Here is a 19,864-nt window from a genome sequence, read left to right on the forward strand (position 1 = left end):
TTATATAGAAATACGATTTGGATAGCACAAATTATGATCTTAAAGAAATTTCTGGGAACTGTCAGTACACAAAATGGAATACGATGTTGAAAACATAATCCCAAGGTTTATCCTTCGTAAATTCCAATGGTATGTAACATGAAATTTCTTTTATATTTTCAACAAATTTGTATTCTATGTGTATTACATACAAATGTGGGTGGGTGTCAAGAGAATTTGGAGAACAGGCTGTTATTCCAGTACTCATAATTTTTGTAACTGTCATGTTGCATTTTGTATAAAAAAAAGAAAAAGCATTTTAACTTTTTGCCATACAGTATATATGCATAAAGCATCTTTTTACCATGTGAAATTTTTCCAAAATCTTTATCGCCAAGGAAAAAAGCCGGCCAGTATGGGATCTTTTTTAGAAATTCCTCCCCACCCCTAGAAATAATTTTTTTTTTTTTACAAAAGTCCTGATATAACCAGCTTCTAGGACATACGAAGCAGGTATGTAAAATTTTTTTATTAAGAATATAGGCAAAAAAAGAATGTGTGAGATTTGGCTGTTATTTCTTGCATGTGGATAGATTGCTTGAAGGCTTCTTTAATGAACAGAAACGGGTGGGTTACATCTCTGCCGAGTGCACCCAATTTTGATTTGAAAGTAGGGGAGACTGGGGCAAGTGGACACATTTTCTCTAGAGACAATGTAAAACTACTTTTGGACGATTTAATGACAGTGATATAGATTCAGAACAAAATATAGTAAACACAGAATAACCCTTACAGTTACACAAATCGAAAATATGGCTGAAGATTGTTCAGAATGTGAATTACATGCAAGAGGCATCAGACTCCCCGACTGGGAGCCAACGTATTTCTCAAATTTGGGAACATACCAAAGCAGCCCACCATGTAGATTGAAAGGACACCACATAGAGAGCTAGAGAGAGATAAAGAAAAAAAATCGTCTCAAAATTTTTCACGTGCCAATTTGCAATACAGCCCTACAATTTTGAGTCACTGAACTATTTGCTTTGAAGAAGTCTTGGATGTGCTTGGGTTCTTGGAATGGTTGAACGGGGAAATCTGAGACGTGTCTTAGTTTCTGTGGAAAATAGAAGTGCATAAACATTGTTACCCGCCATGTTTTGCCAGGAACTAAGATTATCACAGATTCCTGGAGAGCATATAACAGCCTACCAAACCATTCCATTGTCAACCACAGTGTCACCTTTGTGGATCCCAATGATCGCTCTGTACACACAAACATCATGGAAGGGATGTGGACTCATGTGAAATCAAATTATCGGCGAAATGTGACAAGCCCTCTTGCAACATAAGCAAAATGTCGGACAAGGGCCTGCTTTTACGGAAGTGCCAACTCATCGTGTGGGACGAATGCACCATGGCACATAGGCATACTCTTGAAGCCCTCAACGCTACACTACAAGATATCAGAGATTGCTCGACTACAATGGGGGGGGGGCTTACGATTCTACTTTCTGGTGACTTTCGGCAGACTCTACCAGTTATTCTCAAAGGAACCAGGGCAGACGAAGTTAATGCGTGCCTCAAATCGTCTGTTATGGCAAAACATAACAACGCTGACCCTTACAATGAATATGCGAGCCAGACTGCATAGCAACCAACAGGCAGCAGAATTCGCAGCAAACCTTTCATCACTGGGGGATGGAAAATCACTTCTCAGTGATGATGGAGAAACTACGTTGTCCTCGATTTCAACAAATGTCGACACCCTCGAAGACCTAAAAGGAAAAGTCTTTTCCCGTCTGCATGAAAACTACCAGGACCTTAACTGGCTGTGCGAAAGAGCTATTTTAGCTCCAAAAAACAGCATGGTTAACACCATCAACTGGTGCAAGTCATTCCTGGTAGGCTTCATGTCTACAAATCAATTGATTTGATCCCTGACCCTGATCAGGCAGTCAACTATCCTGTTGAATTTCTTAATTCACTGGAACCACAAGGACTGCTCCCTCATATTGCCAGTGAAAGTTGGAACTCCAGTTATGCTTCTGAGGAATCTAAGTCTTCTAAAACTCTGCAAGGTTACGCGTCTTGTCATTAAGACTGCCATGCAGCACGTCATCAAAGCCACCATCATTTCTGGATGTGGAAAAGGAGAGGATGTCTTCATACCAAGGATTCCACTTACCCCATCTGATGCTGACATCCCTTTCCAATTTCTGCGACTTCAATTCCCCCTACGCATCAGTTTTGCCATGTCCATCAACAAGTCCCAGGGGGCAAACACTGTCATTAGCTGGACTGCATTTGGCAGAGTCCTGCTTCTTCCATGGGCAACTCTACGTAGGCTGCTCTAGAGTAGGAAGTAAAGACAATCTTTTCACGTCCATTCCACGTGGGAAAACAAAAAAACATTGTCTACAAGGTCTTGTGCAAATAAGCCCAAACTTATAGTGAGAGAACATTATCATTGTAAGTTTCACTAAGACACCCATGAATCTATTTACAAAATCTCATAGCAAAGCATCAAGTTTTTCTTTCAGGCGTTATTACAGACCCCACTGATACAATTAATGCCGCATTCAATCAGTCCTTGTCAACACACACTATATCTTCCAAAGATTAGTCGTATGGAGGTAAGCAATTTAGCAATGATTAAAATTAAAAGAAGGTAAACATGGCCTTTTCGATTACATCTGTTGTGTCAATTTAAAACGTTTTGCATTGTCTATCCAGGGCAAATAAAATAAAATGTAGATTAATGAAGAAAAGGTGCTTATACATATTTCTTACATCCTTCACCAGCCATCTACAATGTTATAACCAAAGCAGAGCAACTTCCAATCAGAGATGCTACATATACTGGAAAATACAAAAATATGAGGAACTTTTCAACAGACACAGAAACTGTCACTCCAAAAGATTCCATTGCCCAGATTTCTTTAGACCAACTATTTACTATAAGACTGTTTTAATTACAATACCAAAATGACTTTTGGCAAGATTAATGAGTTCACATTTGGGCAGTGTATTGAAAGTTGGCTTGTGGTCCTTCAATGTAAAGTATGTTGTTGGTTTGCCTGTACCAACATCACAACTTACTCACTCACCAATACTTAGAGAACAACAAAGAACTTTTGAAACATGATGTCCATTGCTAATCCAACACGAATTTCAATAAAAATTTTCTATCATAAATTTTCCAGGTTTCTACATCAATCTGTCACTTAAGTTAGATGGTGCTACTTGCTGATACTTATCGTTTAACGTCCGCTCTCCATGCTAGCATGGGTTGGACTTATATGGTCAACATTACTTACAAGATCGACTTCTTTTTTGGGGGCTTTGTCGTGTTCTATTTATTATTATAACCTGTTTCCTTTTAGCCTCAGCCAATGGTTCCAATGAATAAAGAAAACTACAACACTACAAGACATTGTTAAAGACAAAATCAAACTTTTGAAAAAAGACCAACTCAAAAACTCGACAGTGATGCATTTGTAAAAAGTCTACGAGAATTTATATAGCACTGGATCTTTCACGATTTATGAGATAAAGAAATATGAAACCTGACCTCAGAAAATAAAAGACATCTCAAAAAGTACAATAAATCATAAATCACTTGCAACTAATGAGTTAGGTAATATAAAATACTGAATGATAGCTTTTACCAACCATGTCTGTTGGTAAAAATTTTGAACAAATATTGTAGTTAGGAAAAGCAGATTCTTATTACAAACTTCAAAAAGTCTCTCCACAGTGTATTTTTTTTTTTTTGAAGACACCAACACCGAGAAAGAGATTGCTCAAACATCGTTTATCCATTGGAAGGTGTTGACACCTTTTACAAGTAATTTTTAAAAATGCAAATGAGCATTTCTTTCGGAAAACAAAATATTGCCCCTTAAAGGGCAAAACAACCAAAGAACACCAGTCAAGAGATTCCTGGTGTTCTTAATAACATCTGATGCATTCCACAGCAAATATAATAATAATGCTTTCAAATTCAGACACAAGGCCAGCAAGTTCAGGATAGGGGGTAGGTAAATATATCAACCCTAGTGTTCAACTGGCACTTGTTTTATCAACCCCGAAAGGATGAAAGGTAAAGCTGACATCAGTGGAATTTAAACTTAGATAATATTAATAATAATTACTAACGAGAAAAAAAAAAAAAAATCACAAACTTGGGGAAAGTTTTAGTCAAATTGTTTGCTTGAGAAGGATAAAAGGCTAAGCTGACTTTGGTGACATTTGAACACAGAACATAAACAGACGGGACAAAGTCTGCAAAGCATTTTACTCTGATTCTCTAATGAGTGTGCCGATCTATAACCCAATGTAGATTTTATAAAGTTAAAATATTGGGGGGAAAAAAAAAAAATGATATCAATTGATATTAAATTTTTAAAAATTAAATCAATATTAAAAATTGAGGAAAAAGTGGGTAAAAATTGACGTTCTTTTCTACTCTAGGCCCTAATTTTTTTGTGTGTGTGTGGGGTCAATTAGATCAATCCCCAGTACACAACGGGTACTTAATTTATCGACCCCTAAAGGATGAAAGGCAAAGTCAACATCGGCGGAATTTGAACTCAGAATGTAAAGACAGATGAAATTACCACCAAGCATTTCGCCCGGTGTGCTAATGTTTCTGCCAGCATGTCACCTTTGATATCAATTGATATTAAAAATAAAAAACTGATATCAATATTAGATTTAAAAAAAAACGATATCAATTTAAAAATTTAAAAAACACAAACAAGAAAATTAAAATCAACAAAAAAAAAAAGTCATCATCTCGACCAGACAAAACCATCTGGAGTACAAGTGACGTCTGAAACAGTATGTTTAAATGCCGAAACGAGAGAAGTAGAAGAAAAAGCAGAACCGACTTTGTTATTTGAGCATTTGCTGGGAGGCTGATTCAAGGAAGCATCCGTCATTCGAACGTTAAGAGCTGATGTTGGTTCATGAGTGTGAAGAGATAAGCTGAAGTTTTGGTCCTGTGTCTGGCAGATCAACTTGACTAGCCTCTGGACATGTGTGGGCAAGATCGGTCCAGCCATCTCCAGCACGCTGATTTTCTGTCGGTCCTTCTGTAAGGCTGTGCTGTGTTTTACCTGGGGTGGAAGAATTAAGGAACACTAAAAGAATTGCTGCCAAAGTGAGGTATGCCTAGCACTACAATATATAATACGTCCAATTTTCTGACATAGTATACCTTGGACTACAATAGTGTGCTCATTTATTTTCTGACATACAATATTAAACATGTCCCTTTTTCTCACATGGTATGGTATATTAGGATGGCAGTGAATCCATTTAAAACCCCCACAATAACTGAAATCCTTTAAGACAAAAAAAAAAAAAAAAAGTTAATGGTTTATTTTTAAAATATTTTTAAGGCAGGTGTGAGAGGCTGGATCTGACCAGCTGGAACACAGAACAGGTAGAATATTTTGGCTGAATATGATCAGTCTAACCCTTTAACATTCAGATTATTTATTCAATTCATTAATTCAGTCTTGAATTAATCATGCATAACCTTGTAGCTTTGAGATTTAAATATGTTTTTTTTTTTTTTAGAATGACATTGTAGGGTAGGTGTGAGAGACTAGATCTAGCCAGTATGTGCAGTAAGGAGGTACAATATATAGACCAGTTTAAATGCCAAATGGTTAATCTGGCAACCAGCCTAATACCTCACCTTGCAGGCATTCAGGTGAGGCCCCCAGTTGGGAGATAACTCCCTCCTTCTTGCCCCACTCTTTCCATCAGCCTCAGAGTAAGAGCCGATGGAAACTGTCTTTCCTCTCAACTAAAAGTTAGATAAAAAAAAAAAACATTGTTGATTTACCAGCAAAGAACTAACAACCAAATCACACCTTATATTATTAGAAAAGGAAGGAGACATTTGATCATGTGGTTCCACAGTATTAACACCCTTGATCACAGTTCTGCTTAGACAAAACTAACATGGGATGGAAAAAAAAGAAAAAAAAAAACTTCCAATTACCTTCAGTGATTTCAAGGTAGCCCCTTTGAAAGCATTTGGTGATAAAATGGTTGGCGGGATGCCATGTTGTGGACCAACAGCCGCGATGCAGGCTCTCCAGTTGAGGAGGAAATTAAACAGTGCTTGTACGTCAACGTCTTGGTCTAGCACTATCACCGATTCAGGGCGGCAGTCAATCTGCTTAAAACCTTCACGATGACTGAAATCTTTTATTAAGGGAAAAAAATGTGAAGAAGCTGGAGGGCGATGAGGGAAAGGCATGACAAGGACATATAAGAAGGGGAGGGGGTGATGAAGTGATTGCTCAGCTGAGTAAATAGTGTATCATAAAACTTCCACCTGCCCACACTGAGAGAGAGAGAGGCAACATGGTAGGGAAACAAACTTCTGAACCATACAACCCCATGCGTGCCTATATATATATATATATATTGTGGAGGCGCAATGGCCCAGTGGACAACCTTCATACAAACAAATTTTTAAAAACCTCGTTAAAGCAGTGATGACATCACAGTTCACATTAGCCCTGAGTAAAGCATAAGGAAAAGGATACAGTCTGACTTTGTTTGGATTCAATGAAGGGAAGTTTTTCTTATCAAGCCCAATACTTTCCAACCATACAGCAGCGCCCTCGTCTGCTATGAAGCCATCTTCTTCCTCCTCCTCTATTTCTCCATTTGACTGGAAATTCCGTTTCAACTCTTCAGGATCGGAACTCGGTACTATGTTCTCTTGCTCTTCAAATAAATCAGCTTCACCATCAATATCACCGTCGTCATCGCCATCATCATCAACTGAGGAATTATGTGAACTGATGCTACAGGAGTAAAAGAAAAACAAAAAAAAAAAGTGTTCAGACATCATTGAACAAGACACAAGAGAAGACAATGGCTAACAGCTTTAACCGTTCCACATTTAAACTAGCCCAACCTGACTTTTCAAACCTACCTTGCAACATCATTCTAAAAACAATAACGTTATTGAAATAGCAACAGCGACAGGATAAATGCATGATTAACTAAAAACAATACGAATAGAGAAACAAGCAGGACATCAGACAGAGTAATGTGAATGCTGAAGAGCTAAACAATGACGGAAGGTGTTTCAGAAGTTGACAGCACTGTACAAAGATCAAATACTTCCATGGAGTCCTGTCATTGCAATTTGTCCCAAAACCACTTTGAGAAACAACCCTTCCATGAATAGATATCTACTCTTATGGCCTCACAGTTTAAGACATTAACACAGGGGCATGTGTTGCTGCAGTCGTGTAAGAAGCACCCTTTACACTGTCAGAGTGGTTGGCGTTACGGGCATCCAGCCATAGATACCATGCTAAATCAGACTGGAATCTAGTGCAGCCCTCCAGCTTACCAGTTTCCATGCAACCCATCTATCCATTCCAGCATGGAAACCAGACATGTGACGAGGATGTATGTGCATGTGAAGATGCATGGCCTAGTGGTAAGGTTGTTGGACACACGATTACGAGGTCATGCTTTCATTTCCTGGACCGGGCATGAACTAATGTAGGACAAATGCATCATTTTATATATATATACATACTTTTTGTTTCAAGACAGTGGGTTGAGGAAGATTTGACTGCTATATCTAGCAGATAGACCAACCATATAAACTGGCACTTCATTGGTTACAATTGTGAAGGTTCCAGTGGATCTGATCAATGGAACAGTCTGTTTGTGAAGTAATGTACAAGTGGCTGAGTACTCCACAGACATGAACATCCTGCATGTAGTTCTCAGGGAGATCCAACCCATTTTGCCACCAGAGTGGACTGAAGCAACGTGAAATAAAGTGTCTTGCTCAAGAACACATGTTGCCAGGAATTGAACTCATGACCTAACAATTAGGAGTTGAATAACCTAACCACAGCACCACACACCTTCACAGAGCAACCACATAGATTCCTTTGTCAGCTTGATATGCAGAAGGCCAGATTTTGGGATCTTGTTTCAATCCTTAACTGTAACCACTCATTTCATTTCATACAATTTTGATTTTGAGGATGGCATGAATATCACCACATCCTCTATTAAAATGCCCACTAGTATGTAAATATGAAACAAGGACTTAAGATTCATTGTGGTTGTTTCAATTAAGCTGTTAATTGCTTACAAGAGAGGCACAACTGTCATCCAATCTCTCTCTTCCCCCATCTGGGGTTGTCCTTTCATAAGAAATCAATCATCACCTCCTCACCTAGAATTTCTAGATACTGGACCCCCACTGATATTGGAGTCTTCAGATTCCAGGGAGGTCCTTTCAGTGCCTTTTGGATTACACGGCATCTTGAATTCAATCCCTGCCAATGAATAAATAAAATTAACTTAGAAAAGATGGTTTTAAAATTTAAATATTTTCGAAAAAAAAAAAAAAAAAATTGTTTTAAATTAAAGGAAAATATTTTATAAAAGTTTTAGAATATGTAAAATCAGAACTGGAGCCTGGTGCAACACCCCCCCCTCCAGCTGGCCAAAACACCCAACCCATGCCAGCATGGACAACAGACATTAAATGATCATCACCATCTATCAAGGTGTGTGGCCGATTTAGAGTGTTGAAACCACATATTATGATCGTGGTTTCAATTCCCAGACCGGACGGTGCTGTGTGTTCTTTAACAAAGCACTTCCTTTCACATAGCCTCAGTCCACTCAGCTGTAAATGACTAACTCAACAGACCAGGGTCCCATTCTGTGGTGATCTCTTGCCATTTTATACACCATGGAAACCAGGCAAATTGCCCCATCCGCTCTGAGTCCTAGGACTCATGAGTGTAATATCCAAGGAGGTTAACTGCAAAGGACAAGTGGTAAGTCGTCACTATCACCAATGATTTAACATTTGGCTTCTCTCTATCAATGTGGGTTGGATAAGTTTGCAGCACAGCACATTTGCCATCGTTGTTGCTTATTTCGTCGTCACTTCCACGAGGCCTATTGCCATCAGTCAACATCTATTCTGATTATCTACCATCATAGGACAAGACAATTGAACAAAAAACTCTTTGGACGCTGGTGATTTCGAATGGCTAACTGGAGGCATTCTCCACTGTGGAAACAGTACCGTTTTGGGACTTGAAACAAGCATGTCTGCACATACAGAAATATGCATAGACAGACAGAAAGGGGGGGGAGAGAGAGATTACAATTCATTAATTGAATACTTACTGACAAACACAAACATACAGACACGAGATGCTGGTAACAAACAACTCATATGATGATGATGATAATATCACACACTTTGGCAATAAGGGGATATGAAACAATGAACACACCTTCCTTTTTGAGAGCTTCCCTGAGTCCTCGAGTTGTCGGAGTAAGAACTGCTGAGAGGGTGGAGTCATTCTTTGAAGTCTTCATCCTTTTGAAGAGCACAGTGAACTGGTGGGTACAGACGTACAGGTAAGGGCAATAGCCCGACCGTAACTGACCGAACGCCGACAGGAAACTCTCCGACCTGGAGACAGACAGAAGAAACTATTGAAAAATGAGCACACACACAGACATCATCATTTAACACCCTTTTTTTTAATGCTGGCATGACTTGGATGGTTTAAAAAGACCTGACAAGCAGCAGGACCACATCGAGCCCCAATATCTGCTTTGGCATGGTTTCTATAGCTGGATGCCCTTCCGTAATGCCAATCACTCTACAAAGTGTACTGGCTGCTTTTTTCATGCCACCAGCACATTGCCACACCACAATGGGTTAGAGAAGTATAGACTGAGGTCTGTTGTTAACCCCTACCTGCTTTCGTAAGTAATGTAAATTTTATTCCACTCCTCCTTGAAGGTGCAAGAATGTCAACAAATGTTGGTGTCTTTAGTTTAACACTCTTCAAAATATGTAAACATTCTATCTTTCTCCATGTATGCTCTTTCTTGACAGGGCTGGGGTTATCCCAGGTCAGCAGGCTCAAAGGCATCGCCGTGCATAGAACCAGCCAGGTCCATTAGCGCCACCCGCCATTGCCAGTAGTCTTGTCCCAGCCCTTCTGCATCCTCCAAGATGATGTTGAGTTTCTGGAGATCTTCCTTATATTCAGCCATCTGGTGCCGGGGCTGGCATGGGACCTCTTCCAGCCCACAGCTGCTGTGTTGAACGAGAATAAGGCCCTGGTAGGAAGTATGTAAATATGTATACATATATACCTACAACAGGCTTCCATCCATACAGTTCTTGTGTATCAATTCCACTCACAAGTCACCACACAGTGAGATAGAACTTAAGACCATGTGGTAACAAGGTGGCAAACTGTGTCCACACACACATATATGGTCTTGTGGTTAAGGAGATTTCTTTCCTCGATTTAACATGGCTTCAAGTTCAGTCCCACTGCATGGCACCTGGGACACATCGATTATAGCCCTGGGCTGGCCAAAAGCCTTGTTACACAGAAACTAAAAGAACTTAGAGCACTCACACACCCGTGTGTGTGTGACAGGTACTTATTTTATTGACCCCAATGGATAAAGAGCAAAGCTGGAAGACATGCCACTAAGCATTTCGCTTGAGGTGCCAGCACACTGCCTTCGCTGTTGTTGTTACTGCCATTTGATGCCATCTTGCTATTATGACTAATGGGTTACAATTTTGTATGTTCGTCGTGACGGGGACACAAAGCCACAAATTTGAAAAGAGGAGCAGAATCAATTAAATTAGCCTGAATGTATGACTGGTATTTATTCCACTGGATGTTGACAACCCCACTTTCCAACCACTTAAACCTTATACATAAAAAGGCCAAATACTACAGGGTACCACATTACAACACTGAGTCAATAACCAATCAGATACAAGAAATATACAAACCAATCAGATAACAGCGATGAGTATACTTGATCTCCAAGATTGATGCTGTTCGAAGATCTGGAAATAAACAACAAACAGCACAATACAGACAAGGAAATATGGTAGTTTGTGATAAGTTTAATTAGTCACACCAACTCGTTAAACTCTAATCAACTTACATTTGTCTCACTCGAGCACGCTCAGCTACACACCAACCATTTCTATCTTTGTATTCACCTCTTAAGCAAGACACTTGATCCCATCATATTGCTTCACTCAGCTAAAGGGTCAGTCTTCCTAGCTACTGGGAGACCTCACCAGTGCTGATGACATGGGGAAAAAAAAAGCACTCGGTATAATCTGAGATGTAACTGACAATAGGGAAAAGCACCCAGCAGTAGAAACCATGCCAGACGTTGAAACTTGGTGCAACCTTTTGACTAATCTGTTGGTGTTGGATAGCCTAACCCATGCCAGCGTGGAAAAAGGGACATTAAAGAAAGAACAATGACAGTATATAACAATTCTTCACCTATAAAACACTTACATTCTATTTACAGATAAAAAAAAAACCCATTCCATTTCAACCCATCCACACAAATAACAATTACACAACACAGTATGACATCATTTCTATCCCTTATTTAGGTGGATCCTTTACCATTTTCTTTTACTGGTTTCAGTCATTGGACCAAGGTCATGCTGGGGCATCGCCTCCAAGGGTTTAATCAAATCAAGCAACCCCAGTAGAATAAGCTTGATACTTAGTCCAAAGATATCCTTTTGCCAAACTGCTACATTACAAGGACGTAAACAAACCAACATCAGTTGACAAGTTGCTGCTGTTGTGAAGTATCAGTTGACCCAGCAGAAGATTCAGGAGGTCATAGTCGGAAGGAGAGAGACAGTTGCACCCGCATTGGCTGGGCACACAGTTGAAATCACTAGAGCAACAGGAAATAAAATGCCTTGCTTAAGGACACAACATGCTGCATGATCCAGGAATTGAACCCACATACTCATGATCATGAACCCAGCACCCTAGCCACTAGGCCACACTGTCTACATACAGACACATTAACCAAACAAATGCTTCTACACAACAAAGAGTGAAGCCTAGTTTTTAAGTTCTTACTTTTCGTGAGTAATTCTTGGGAATAATTTCACCCAGGGAAGATTTGGGTGAACCCAATACAAAGTCTCTCTGTGAAAATGGGATCGCCAGGAATTCTCTGGAAGTTTCTTCAACTAAAATGTAGAAAACATATATAAATATATATTACATATTTAAAAGGATCATATGAAAAAAAACATGCAGGCTCTTTCCTATCAAGAACTTTCCTGCTTAAAACCAAGGGAAAAAATAATATGAAAATTTGAAGTGATCCTCTTTCCTTAAGCACCCCCCACCATGTCTCTACCAATAGAGAAAGTCTCCAGCAAACAGTGCATGTGCATATATATATATATATATATATACACACACACAGAGTCGGCCGCCCGATAGTAAATCAAAGCCATTTAATTCCAAGATATATTTATGAACAAATCTAATGACAGCATTGAAATATATGAAACACCATGAAAATTGTTCAAACTGAAGTCCTTGAGCGACATTTTTCCATTCAAACCAATTGAGAATTACAGATAGTATTTATGGAACTTAGATTAATTGTCAGGTGACCTTTCCCCAACCCTGTACGTATGTGTGTGCATGTATGTATGTATATATATATATATATATATATATATATATACACACACACACATGCACGCACAGGCATTGCTCAGTTTACGAACACCTCTCATCACAAACCAATTAGTTTATGAACCAGAAAACATCCTAGGAAATGAATGGTATCTTGCATAAGAATAATTGATGACAAGCTGAGGGTATCAATAAGAGAGCATTAGTTGCCATTTTACTTTTGCTCAATTTCGGTTTGCAGACATCTCTGGTGACAAATAACCTCTAGGAACAAATTAGATCAGTCTATAAGGTTCCACTGCATTGGTTAATAATGTTGCAGAAATACAAGACGCAAAAACCATGACTGGAATAGTTTGGGACAAAATGACAACAATCTATGGAAAACCCAACAATAAGCCCCCTTCTTGAGGAGGGTACTAACATTTGCAGAGGGCGTCGTTTCAGGAAGTTGACTTGCTAAATAATTGCTCACACCTTCAGCTTCTTCGGAGCTCCTTAAATTCTTGCACCAATCAAAAGACAAAGAAATAAACCGCATCTTCAGTTTTAAACTCCAATCAAAAGGTATATCTTGACAAAAATCTTCCTTTTTAGTTACATTTGAAACATCGGACACCTGCAAAAAGGAGAATGAAAAGACAATGTCACAGTAACTCACATAACATCCTTGTAAAGAATTTAGATTCAAAATTACATGGTTCTGAATTCAATGTCATAGGAAAGGACCTTGGGCAAGGACATTTTTCCTGCCACAGCTTCAGGTTTATCAATGCGAATGAAAACTGAAAAACTGTCATGCAATACATGTGTCAATAAATCACCGGCTTGTAGACTAGGTGCATTATATTCCTGCATGGTGTTGGGGAGGGTCAACAAAAAGGGCATCTTGTAAAGCACTGCATCATATTACACCCAGCCTGTATCAAAATAAAAACATTTGTTTTTATAGTCTTGCTGTGAGGTAAGAAGTTTGCTTCCCAACCAGATGGTACAAGGGTCAACTTTAGGTCGATTAAAACCCTGCAAATGGATTTGGTAAACAGAAATTGAAAACCTTTCATATTTGAGAGAGAGAGAGAAACAGAATAATCAAAGACAATGTATGAGAGTTCAGCTTTTTACCCCAATAACCTGCACAAATAGCTCACCCTCTCTCTCCAATCAAATCAACATTGCCTGAACAGGTGCACACCGTACCACACGACAGAGCAGCATGAAATGAAGTGTTTTGCTCAAGACCACAACGCACCAGCTGGTCTAGGAATTGACACCACGAGTACAACACCCTAACTACTAGGCCATGCAGCCTCACACACACACATTTATATAATATATTAACACACACACCATTCTTTCAGCTTCTGCCAATCAAATCCACCCAGAAGACACTTGGCCAAGGTGCCAAGCAATGGAACTGAACCTGAAACCTTGAAGTTGACAGGTAAACCCATTGCCTATGGTATTTACTGATTCATGACCCTTTAAACCAAGATTGGCTTAGCCATTCGTTCATTGCAGTACAGCAGAAATTACTGTGGTTGAGAGACAAATAGCAACAAACCCGTTCAGCACAGTCTTCATTTCTCTTCGCTTTGCAGGAATCTTTGGAAAGTAAATGGTGAATGCCATGGTCGGTAGTTTTGCTTCTGAAATCTTTAACATTATTTGTCTGGAAAAAAAAAAGTTTTACAAAAGGAGCTAAAAAAAATAAGTACCAGTAATGTCACGTTTTAGGCTATGAAGATTTCGATTATGAAAAAATATTTTTAAAAATTCAATTCCCCCTCCCCTATTTCTTCATTTTTCAGGAAAAATTTTTGTAACGAAATACGTATAAAATACGGAGATTATGATTCTGAAGGAAAAAAAAAAAAGTAAAAAGTAAAATTTCAAAAAAAAAAAAAAAAAAAAAATCACACCCCCACCCCAAGCAGGCTATTTACTTGCTAGAAATAAAAGCCAAACCTCACAAAACTGCGATAACAAAGTTGTCATATTTGAGTTAATTCCAGCCAGTCAACGTATATTCATTCAGTTAAAGAAAGCTAAAATTACCTAAATACAATCTTAACACGAATTAACTTCTAAAAATTTTCTACAAATACCTGTCGTGTAGATTACAATTATAACGGAATTTAAGATGGGAGAAAAAAAAAGTTCAACAGGTGGTTTGTAAGAATTCACGAGTAGGCTTTGCTTCCCTATAACTTTTAGAGAGAAAAAGGGTACTATTCAAGAAGAGTGGCCCCGGTGCGCGCACACGAACAAGCTAGTCGTGACTAGTCGATCCTACAACGACTATCTAGCGCGAATGCGCAAAACATGTAAACAAAGTAAATAATTTTGTTTTGTTGAATCTTCCCCCATCTTACTCATAGAACGTCGTTTTACGTTCTTCCAGGGTGTACTTTGGTGTCACATCTATTTCAGTAATCCCATTCATTGTACGCACTTCAACAATCAGAATATAAAGTCGTCCATGGTTGGATAAAGTTTTTAACTAAGTAGTAGAAGAGCTTCAGAAGAACGGTCAAAATACTAAAAACCTATTTTTATCTTCTCCATTTGCACATCACAGATTCATCTATTTCTGCGATGTGCCCAAGTCCACCAATTTGGTAGGGGTTACACAATGTCCTACATGAACTGATACTAGGACCGACTAGTTCGAGTTAATTTCTTTTTCTTCCCCTCTTCTCCCCACATTAAATTCCGATAGAATCGTATTCAGCACAGTCAAAGAGGCAACTGTAGGAAACTTCGTTACAAAATAAATAAAAAGCATCTGAAGGCAGATTCATGTGAATCTTCGATAACACCGATGCCCGACTACAAGAAAACCCTTTCTTTTTAAAACAAATCCCGCTTTAATTAGAATCCACATTATCTAAAGCATGTATGTCGAAAATTTCAATTTAAAAAAAAAAAAAATCCATTTTCTGAAATCTAAGAGGAAACAGTCACGAGTGGAGGTCACGAGTACAAATTATTTACTTTGTGTCTTATTTAGCTTGTTTAAAAAAAAACCCTCAATATCCCTAGGTCCGAGGGGAAACTCATTTAAATAAAAGCAAACACGGGCTAAAAGCCCTTAATTTGTATATTAGGGAATTTTAACGATATTTTTTTCGATTCGGTCTTCTGCATAAAGAAGAATTAATACGATTACTCTTTATACTTGTTTCCGTCATTTGACTGTGGCCATACTGCAGCACCGCCTTTAAAATCTAATTCGTTGTTTTAAAATACGGAGTCCGAATCTACCATTCTTCGAGACACCAAGTCTTTTATTAACAAGAATTCATAAACACCCACAATTAGTCTATATAAAAAGACAACGAAGCAAAAAGCAATTAAGGAGCAGACCTAAATAAGATTTTTCCTTACCTCAGAAGTATCTAAAGTATCGAAAAGTCGAATAGAATTTGTTTTCGGTCGAATTTCTTCCGTTGTCGAAGAAATGGTTCGAACTGGTGTGGAATGATTTCTTCTAAAAGGATTCTTATGTTGATAGAACGAAGAAAGACTGGCACAAGGTGAAATCTGGTCGTTTCTGTTAGATAAATCATCCAGCTTTAATCTTTTCCTTAATGAAGAATTCTCATTTTCTAATAACCGTTTTTTCTTCCTTCTCAACTTCATCACCTCCGAAGGTTTCTTCCAATTCGGCGATGTCTCTGCCATTAATAAACACAAATATAAATAAATATCTGTGTTATAAGCTGATGATTTACTCCTACGTCACTCAGATTATCTCTATTTTCCGTGATGCTTGAGATATTTTATACGATGTATCGTTGTTTGATGTCTTCCATTTAAACTGATCGGAAGACGAACTCAAGTTTCGCGCCGAAAAGAATGATGCATTCTGGGAAAGCTCATGGAAACTGTAATAACAGAGTTACTCCCCTTTATATTGATCCACTAACTGGTTGCTCGATGTACTAGAAATAGCAGTTAAGTTCCTATTCACAACTTACACCAGGCTCAGGCAACCTTTTTTCAAAAAAACGGACCGCATCGAGAGGCGACCGATTAGTTAAAATTACATTTTTCAGATTTGTTTTTTAAAAAAAATCATTGTTTACGATACTGACAATCCGAATTTTTTGCTTAAATACAAGCAATGTCTATGTGGTGAACTATATTGAAAAACATCAATATGGCAAAGCGAGAAAGAAACAAGGAGGGCAACAGGCAGCCGTGACATGTGCTAGAAATAACAGGTAATAGCCTTTAAAATCACACAAATTTTTTTCTTCTGGTTATTGCATAATCACATGAATTCCTGTGTAGAACACTTCACAAAAATTTTCTGAAAATTCCCAAAAGAAAGAAAGCTTGCTTTAAATGTCTGAGCGAGACACAACCCTCCCCCCAGTTATGATAGGGTTATCGGGGTTGGGGTTAGGGTTAAGCCAGCATTTTTTTTCTTTTACTTGTTTCAAGTCATTTTGATTGCGGCCATGTTGGAGCACCGCCTTTAGTCGACCAAATCGACTCCAAGGCTTATTTTTTGTAAGCCTAGTACTTATTCTATCGGTTTCTTTCGTCGAACCGCTAAATTACGGGGGACGTAAACACCAACATCGGTTGTCAAGTGATAGAGGAGGGAAAAACACAGACATAATACACAAACACACACATATATATATAGGCTTCTTTCAGTTTCCGTCTACCAAACACGTTCACAAGAATGGTCGGTGCAGAAGATGAAGTGGCTAAAAAGGGGTCGATGACGAAGACGTGGTTAAACGGGATCGATGGTCGAAAAAATTTGGCGACTCCTGACCTAGAGAGAGAGAGAGAGAGAGAATGTGTGTGCGCAAAAAGTTACTTTTACAAATCTTTATCAATTCCAAAAGAAAAACATGCGGCGGACTTCAGCTATGGTTAAAACCCAAAGAATCTTGCGCGCGCACGCGTTTGTTGTAGTCATCGCACATGAGAAATATTTATAAAGATGTACACATAAAAGTTTGCATTTATCTATTGATAGCTAAGGTTGTATAAAATACAATTAAATCCAGGTTTAGTCATTTATCGATCATGTTAGTAAAGTTTTAGCAGTTTTGTGACAATGTAATGTCTAGATACATTAAATTAAAAAGATAATGCCAATCTCCCTTTGAAAGAGAAATTAATTTCTCACGTGCTAAAACCCTTCGCAACTTTTTTTTATTTTTGATAATTTTTTTCGATCAGCATAATAGAATAAATACGATTACCCTATTGAAAAAAAAATGACTATTCCCCTCTACTCCTTTAATTCCAAAACTTTTCACTGTTTTTCGATTTTTTTAACGCTTGGTTTTCACAATGGAATTAATACGATTAGGAAAGTTTATTTGCCAACATAATGTGGCAGTCTTATACAAAGACAATGTTAATATTAGTTAGCCTCAGGAAAGCATCTTTTCACTTGGTTATCGGTACAATTTGTGCCCGTGTAGTATATACGATTATCCAATAATTTTTTTTCTTTTAATAATTTACTCCATACCCTAAATTCCAAAACTTGCCATTATCGCATCTTGCGTGTTTGTGTAAGAAAAAAAAACATTTACTAACAGAAAATTATGTTAAAATAAATTATCTCTAAAATACCTTTAAATTATTACCGCTTCCAGTGTTTCTGGTTTTCGATGAGACACGCGTTGCATGCGACCTTTCTTTGCCTGGAAAATTTGAAGAATGACTTAAGAGCACTCTCTCTCTCTCTCTCTTTATTTCTAAAAAAAAAACAGACCCTTGTTTTCTTAGAAACAGCACACCCACTTCCGTTTTTTTTTTTTTTTTACAACACCCACGTTTTCGGCTCCGGAGATTCCGGATCCGTGAAAGAAAATTGGCATTTCAAAATTTCAGAATAATAAAAGAAATATGTAATCAATCTACTCACCTTTCTGCAAAGATGTCTTTCAGAGAAATTTCTCGAAAATGAGGTTTACTGTGACAAAAAGTGAAATGAAAGTGTTTCACTTTTTTTCTTTTCTTTTTGTAACTGAAAGTGCTTTTTTCTACAAAATGAAACTCGAAATTTACAATTAATATGAATCGCGCATTTGTATGAGTTCAAAATCGGTACTACTAAAGCAGCACGGGCCCGAACGCGCGTGTGCAAATGAATACGTGTTTAGGGTTAGGGTTAGGATCGACCACTCACGACTAGCTAGCGCGGACGCGCGACTGCGCGTTCGGGACCGTGCTGCTTTAGTAGTACCTTCAAAATCTATATTGCTTACCTATTTGAACACGTAAATGTTTAAACTTTCTATTGGGGTACCTCTTTTTCTCCAACTCGACACCACCCGATACCCTTGGCAAAAATCGACATTTCAAAATTTCAATTATACCCCCATCTCACCCAATTTCTCCACGTTTCACGTTTTTCGGAGTTCTTATGAGGAAAAACACGTAGAAATTTGGTACTACTTAAATACAGATGTCCCGGCGCACCTGCATAGCCCTAACCCCAGACCCTAACCTTAAACCCGTGATTCCCAACGTAGGACATGCGTAGGGTTGTACCGAATTTTTATACCTTTTGTACACAATGTTTAGTACCCCAATAGAGAAAGGGGGCAATTCAAGAATGAGTTATTAAAAACAAAATTCTTTATATCCCTTCTGAGAACAATTTTATCAAATTTTGGACACTTTAGAGACAACAGGTCGTTTTCATCTTATTCATAAGATCTGATGTCACTAATAGATTATCCCCTTCGGCGCGTGTGTGTGTGTATAACGTCCCTATAACTGTCTATATTTTAAGGTCTTTCCTGTTGCTGTCACATACTGTGAAATTTTAAAATTACGTCAAAATTTTCAAATTTGGTGTATTGAAATTATTTTCCACATTAAATCCGATTTTGTTAGTTATTTGTTCCCGAAAAATTGCACTAAAATGTTATTGAGGTTTAAAGTTTAATCAATTTTACCTAATCACAAAACAGGATTTGAAAGCTGGCATTTTCTGCATGATAGCTATCACAGAATGGATGCAAAATCATTAGGAAGGGGAATTTTTATTAAATAAACGAAAGCTAAGCATTACGACGACCAAAGTTGTAAGAACTTCTGAAGTTTTAATAAATTCTAGTGAATAAAGTCATATGAATCGGTCGAACAGACATGTAAATGATTTTAAAAGGAAAAAACACCTCAACGAAGTTTTATTTTGCGAAAAATTGCACAAATTTATCCTGTTCAAAAGGCCTATCTGTCGGGGAAGGCATGGTCTGACGTGGAATAAACAAAAAATTATATAAGACATTCTATTGTAAAAATTGGCCATCAATGATGGGCTTAGAATTTAGCAAAAACTTCGAATTTAAAGA

General features: G+C 38.0%; 2 protein-coding genes across 3 annotated transcripts in view; one reads left to right on the forward strand and one right to left on the reverse strand.

Moving 5' to 3' along the window:
* Positions 1 to 1,391: 1,391 nt before the first annotated feature.
* On the reverse strand, positions 1,392 to 18,231 carry LOC106882244 (protein downstream neighbor of Son). 2 transcript variants are annotated; one of them, XM_052973160.2, is made up of 11 exons: positions 18,132 to 18,231; positions 15,912 to 16,201; positions 14,086 to 14,193; positions 12,946 to 13,140; positions 11,949 to 12,061; positions 10,835 to 10,891; positions 9,297 to 9,478; positions 8,216 to 8,318; positions 6,549 to 6,812; positions 5,996 to 6,194; positions 1,392 to 5,099 (listed from the first exon to the last, which is right to left on the reverse strand). In XM_052973160.2, exons 2-11 carry the CDS (start codon positions 16,164 to 16,166, stop codon positions 4,773 to 4,775), a joined length of 1,803 nt encoding a protein of 600 aa, XP_052829120.1. In that variant the 5' UTR covers positions 16,167 to 16,201; positions 18,132 to 18,231; the 3' UTR covers positions 1,392 to 4,772. The 2 variants fall into 2 exon arrangements, with proteins under 2 accessions (XP_052829120.1, XP_014788339.1); XM_014932853.3 differs by lacking the exon at positions 18,132 to 18,231 and having other exon boundaries at positions 15,912 to 16,403.
* Positions 16,677 to 19,864, forward strand: part of LOC106876905 (protein O-linked-mannose beta-1,2-N-acetylglucosaminyltransferase 1) — an 83,395-nt gene continuing 80,207 nt past the window's right edge. The window contains exon 1 of the mRNA XM_089363503.1: positions 16,677 to 16,750. The gene's annotated coding sequence lies outside the window, so the exon portion shown is untranslated. The remainder of the gene's footprint in view (positions 16,751 to 19,864) is intronic.

The sequence above is a fragment of the Octopus bimaculoides genome, chromosome 15, assembly GCF_046866305.1.
Source record: "Octopus bimaculoides isolate indiv1 chromosome 15, ASM4686630v1, whole genome shotgun sequence".
Classification (NCBI taxonomy): Eukaryota; Metazoa; Mollusca; class Cephalopoda; order Octopoda; family Octopodidae; genus Octopus; species Octopus bimaculoides.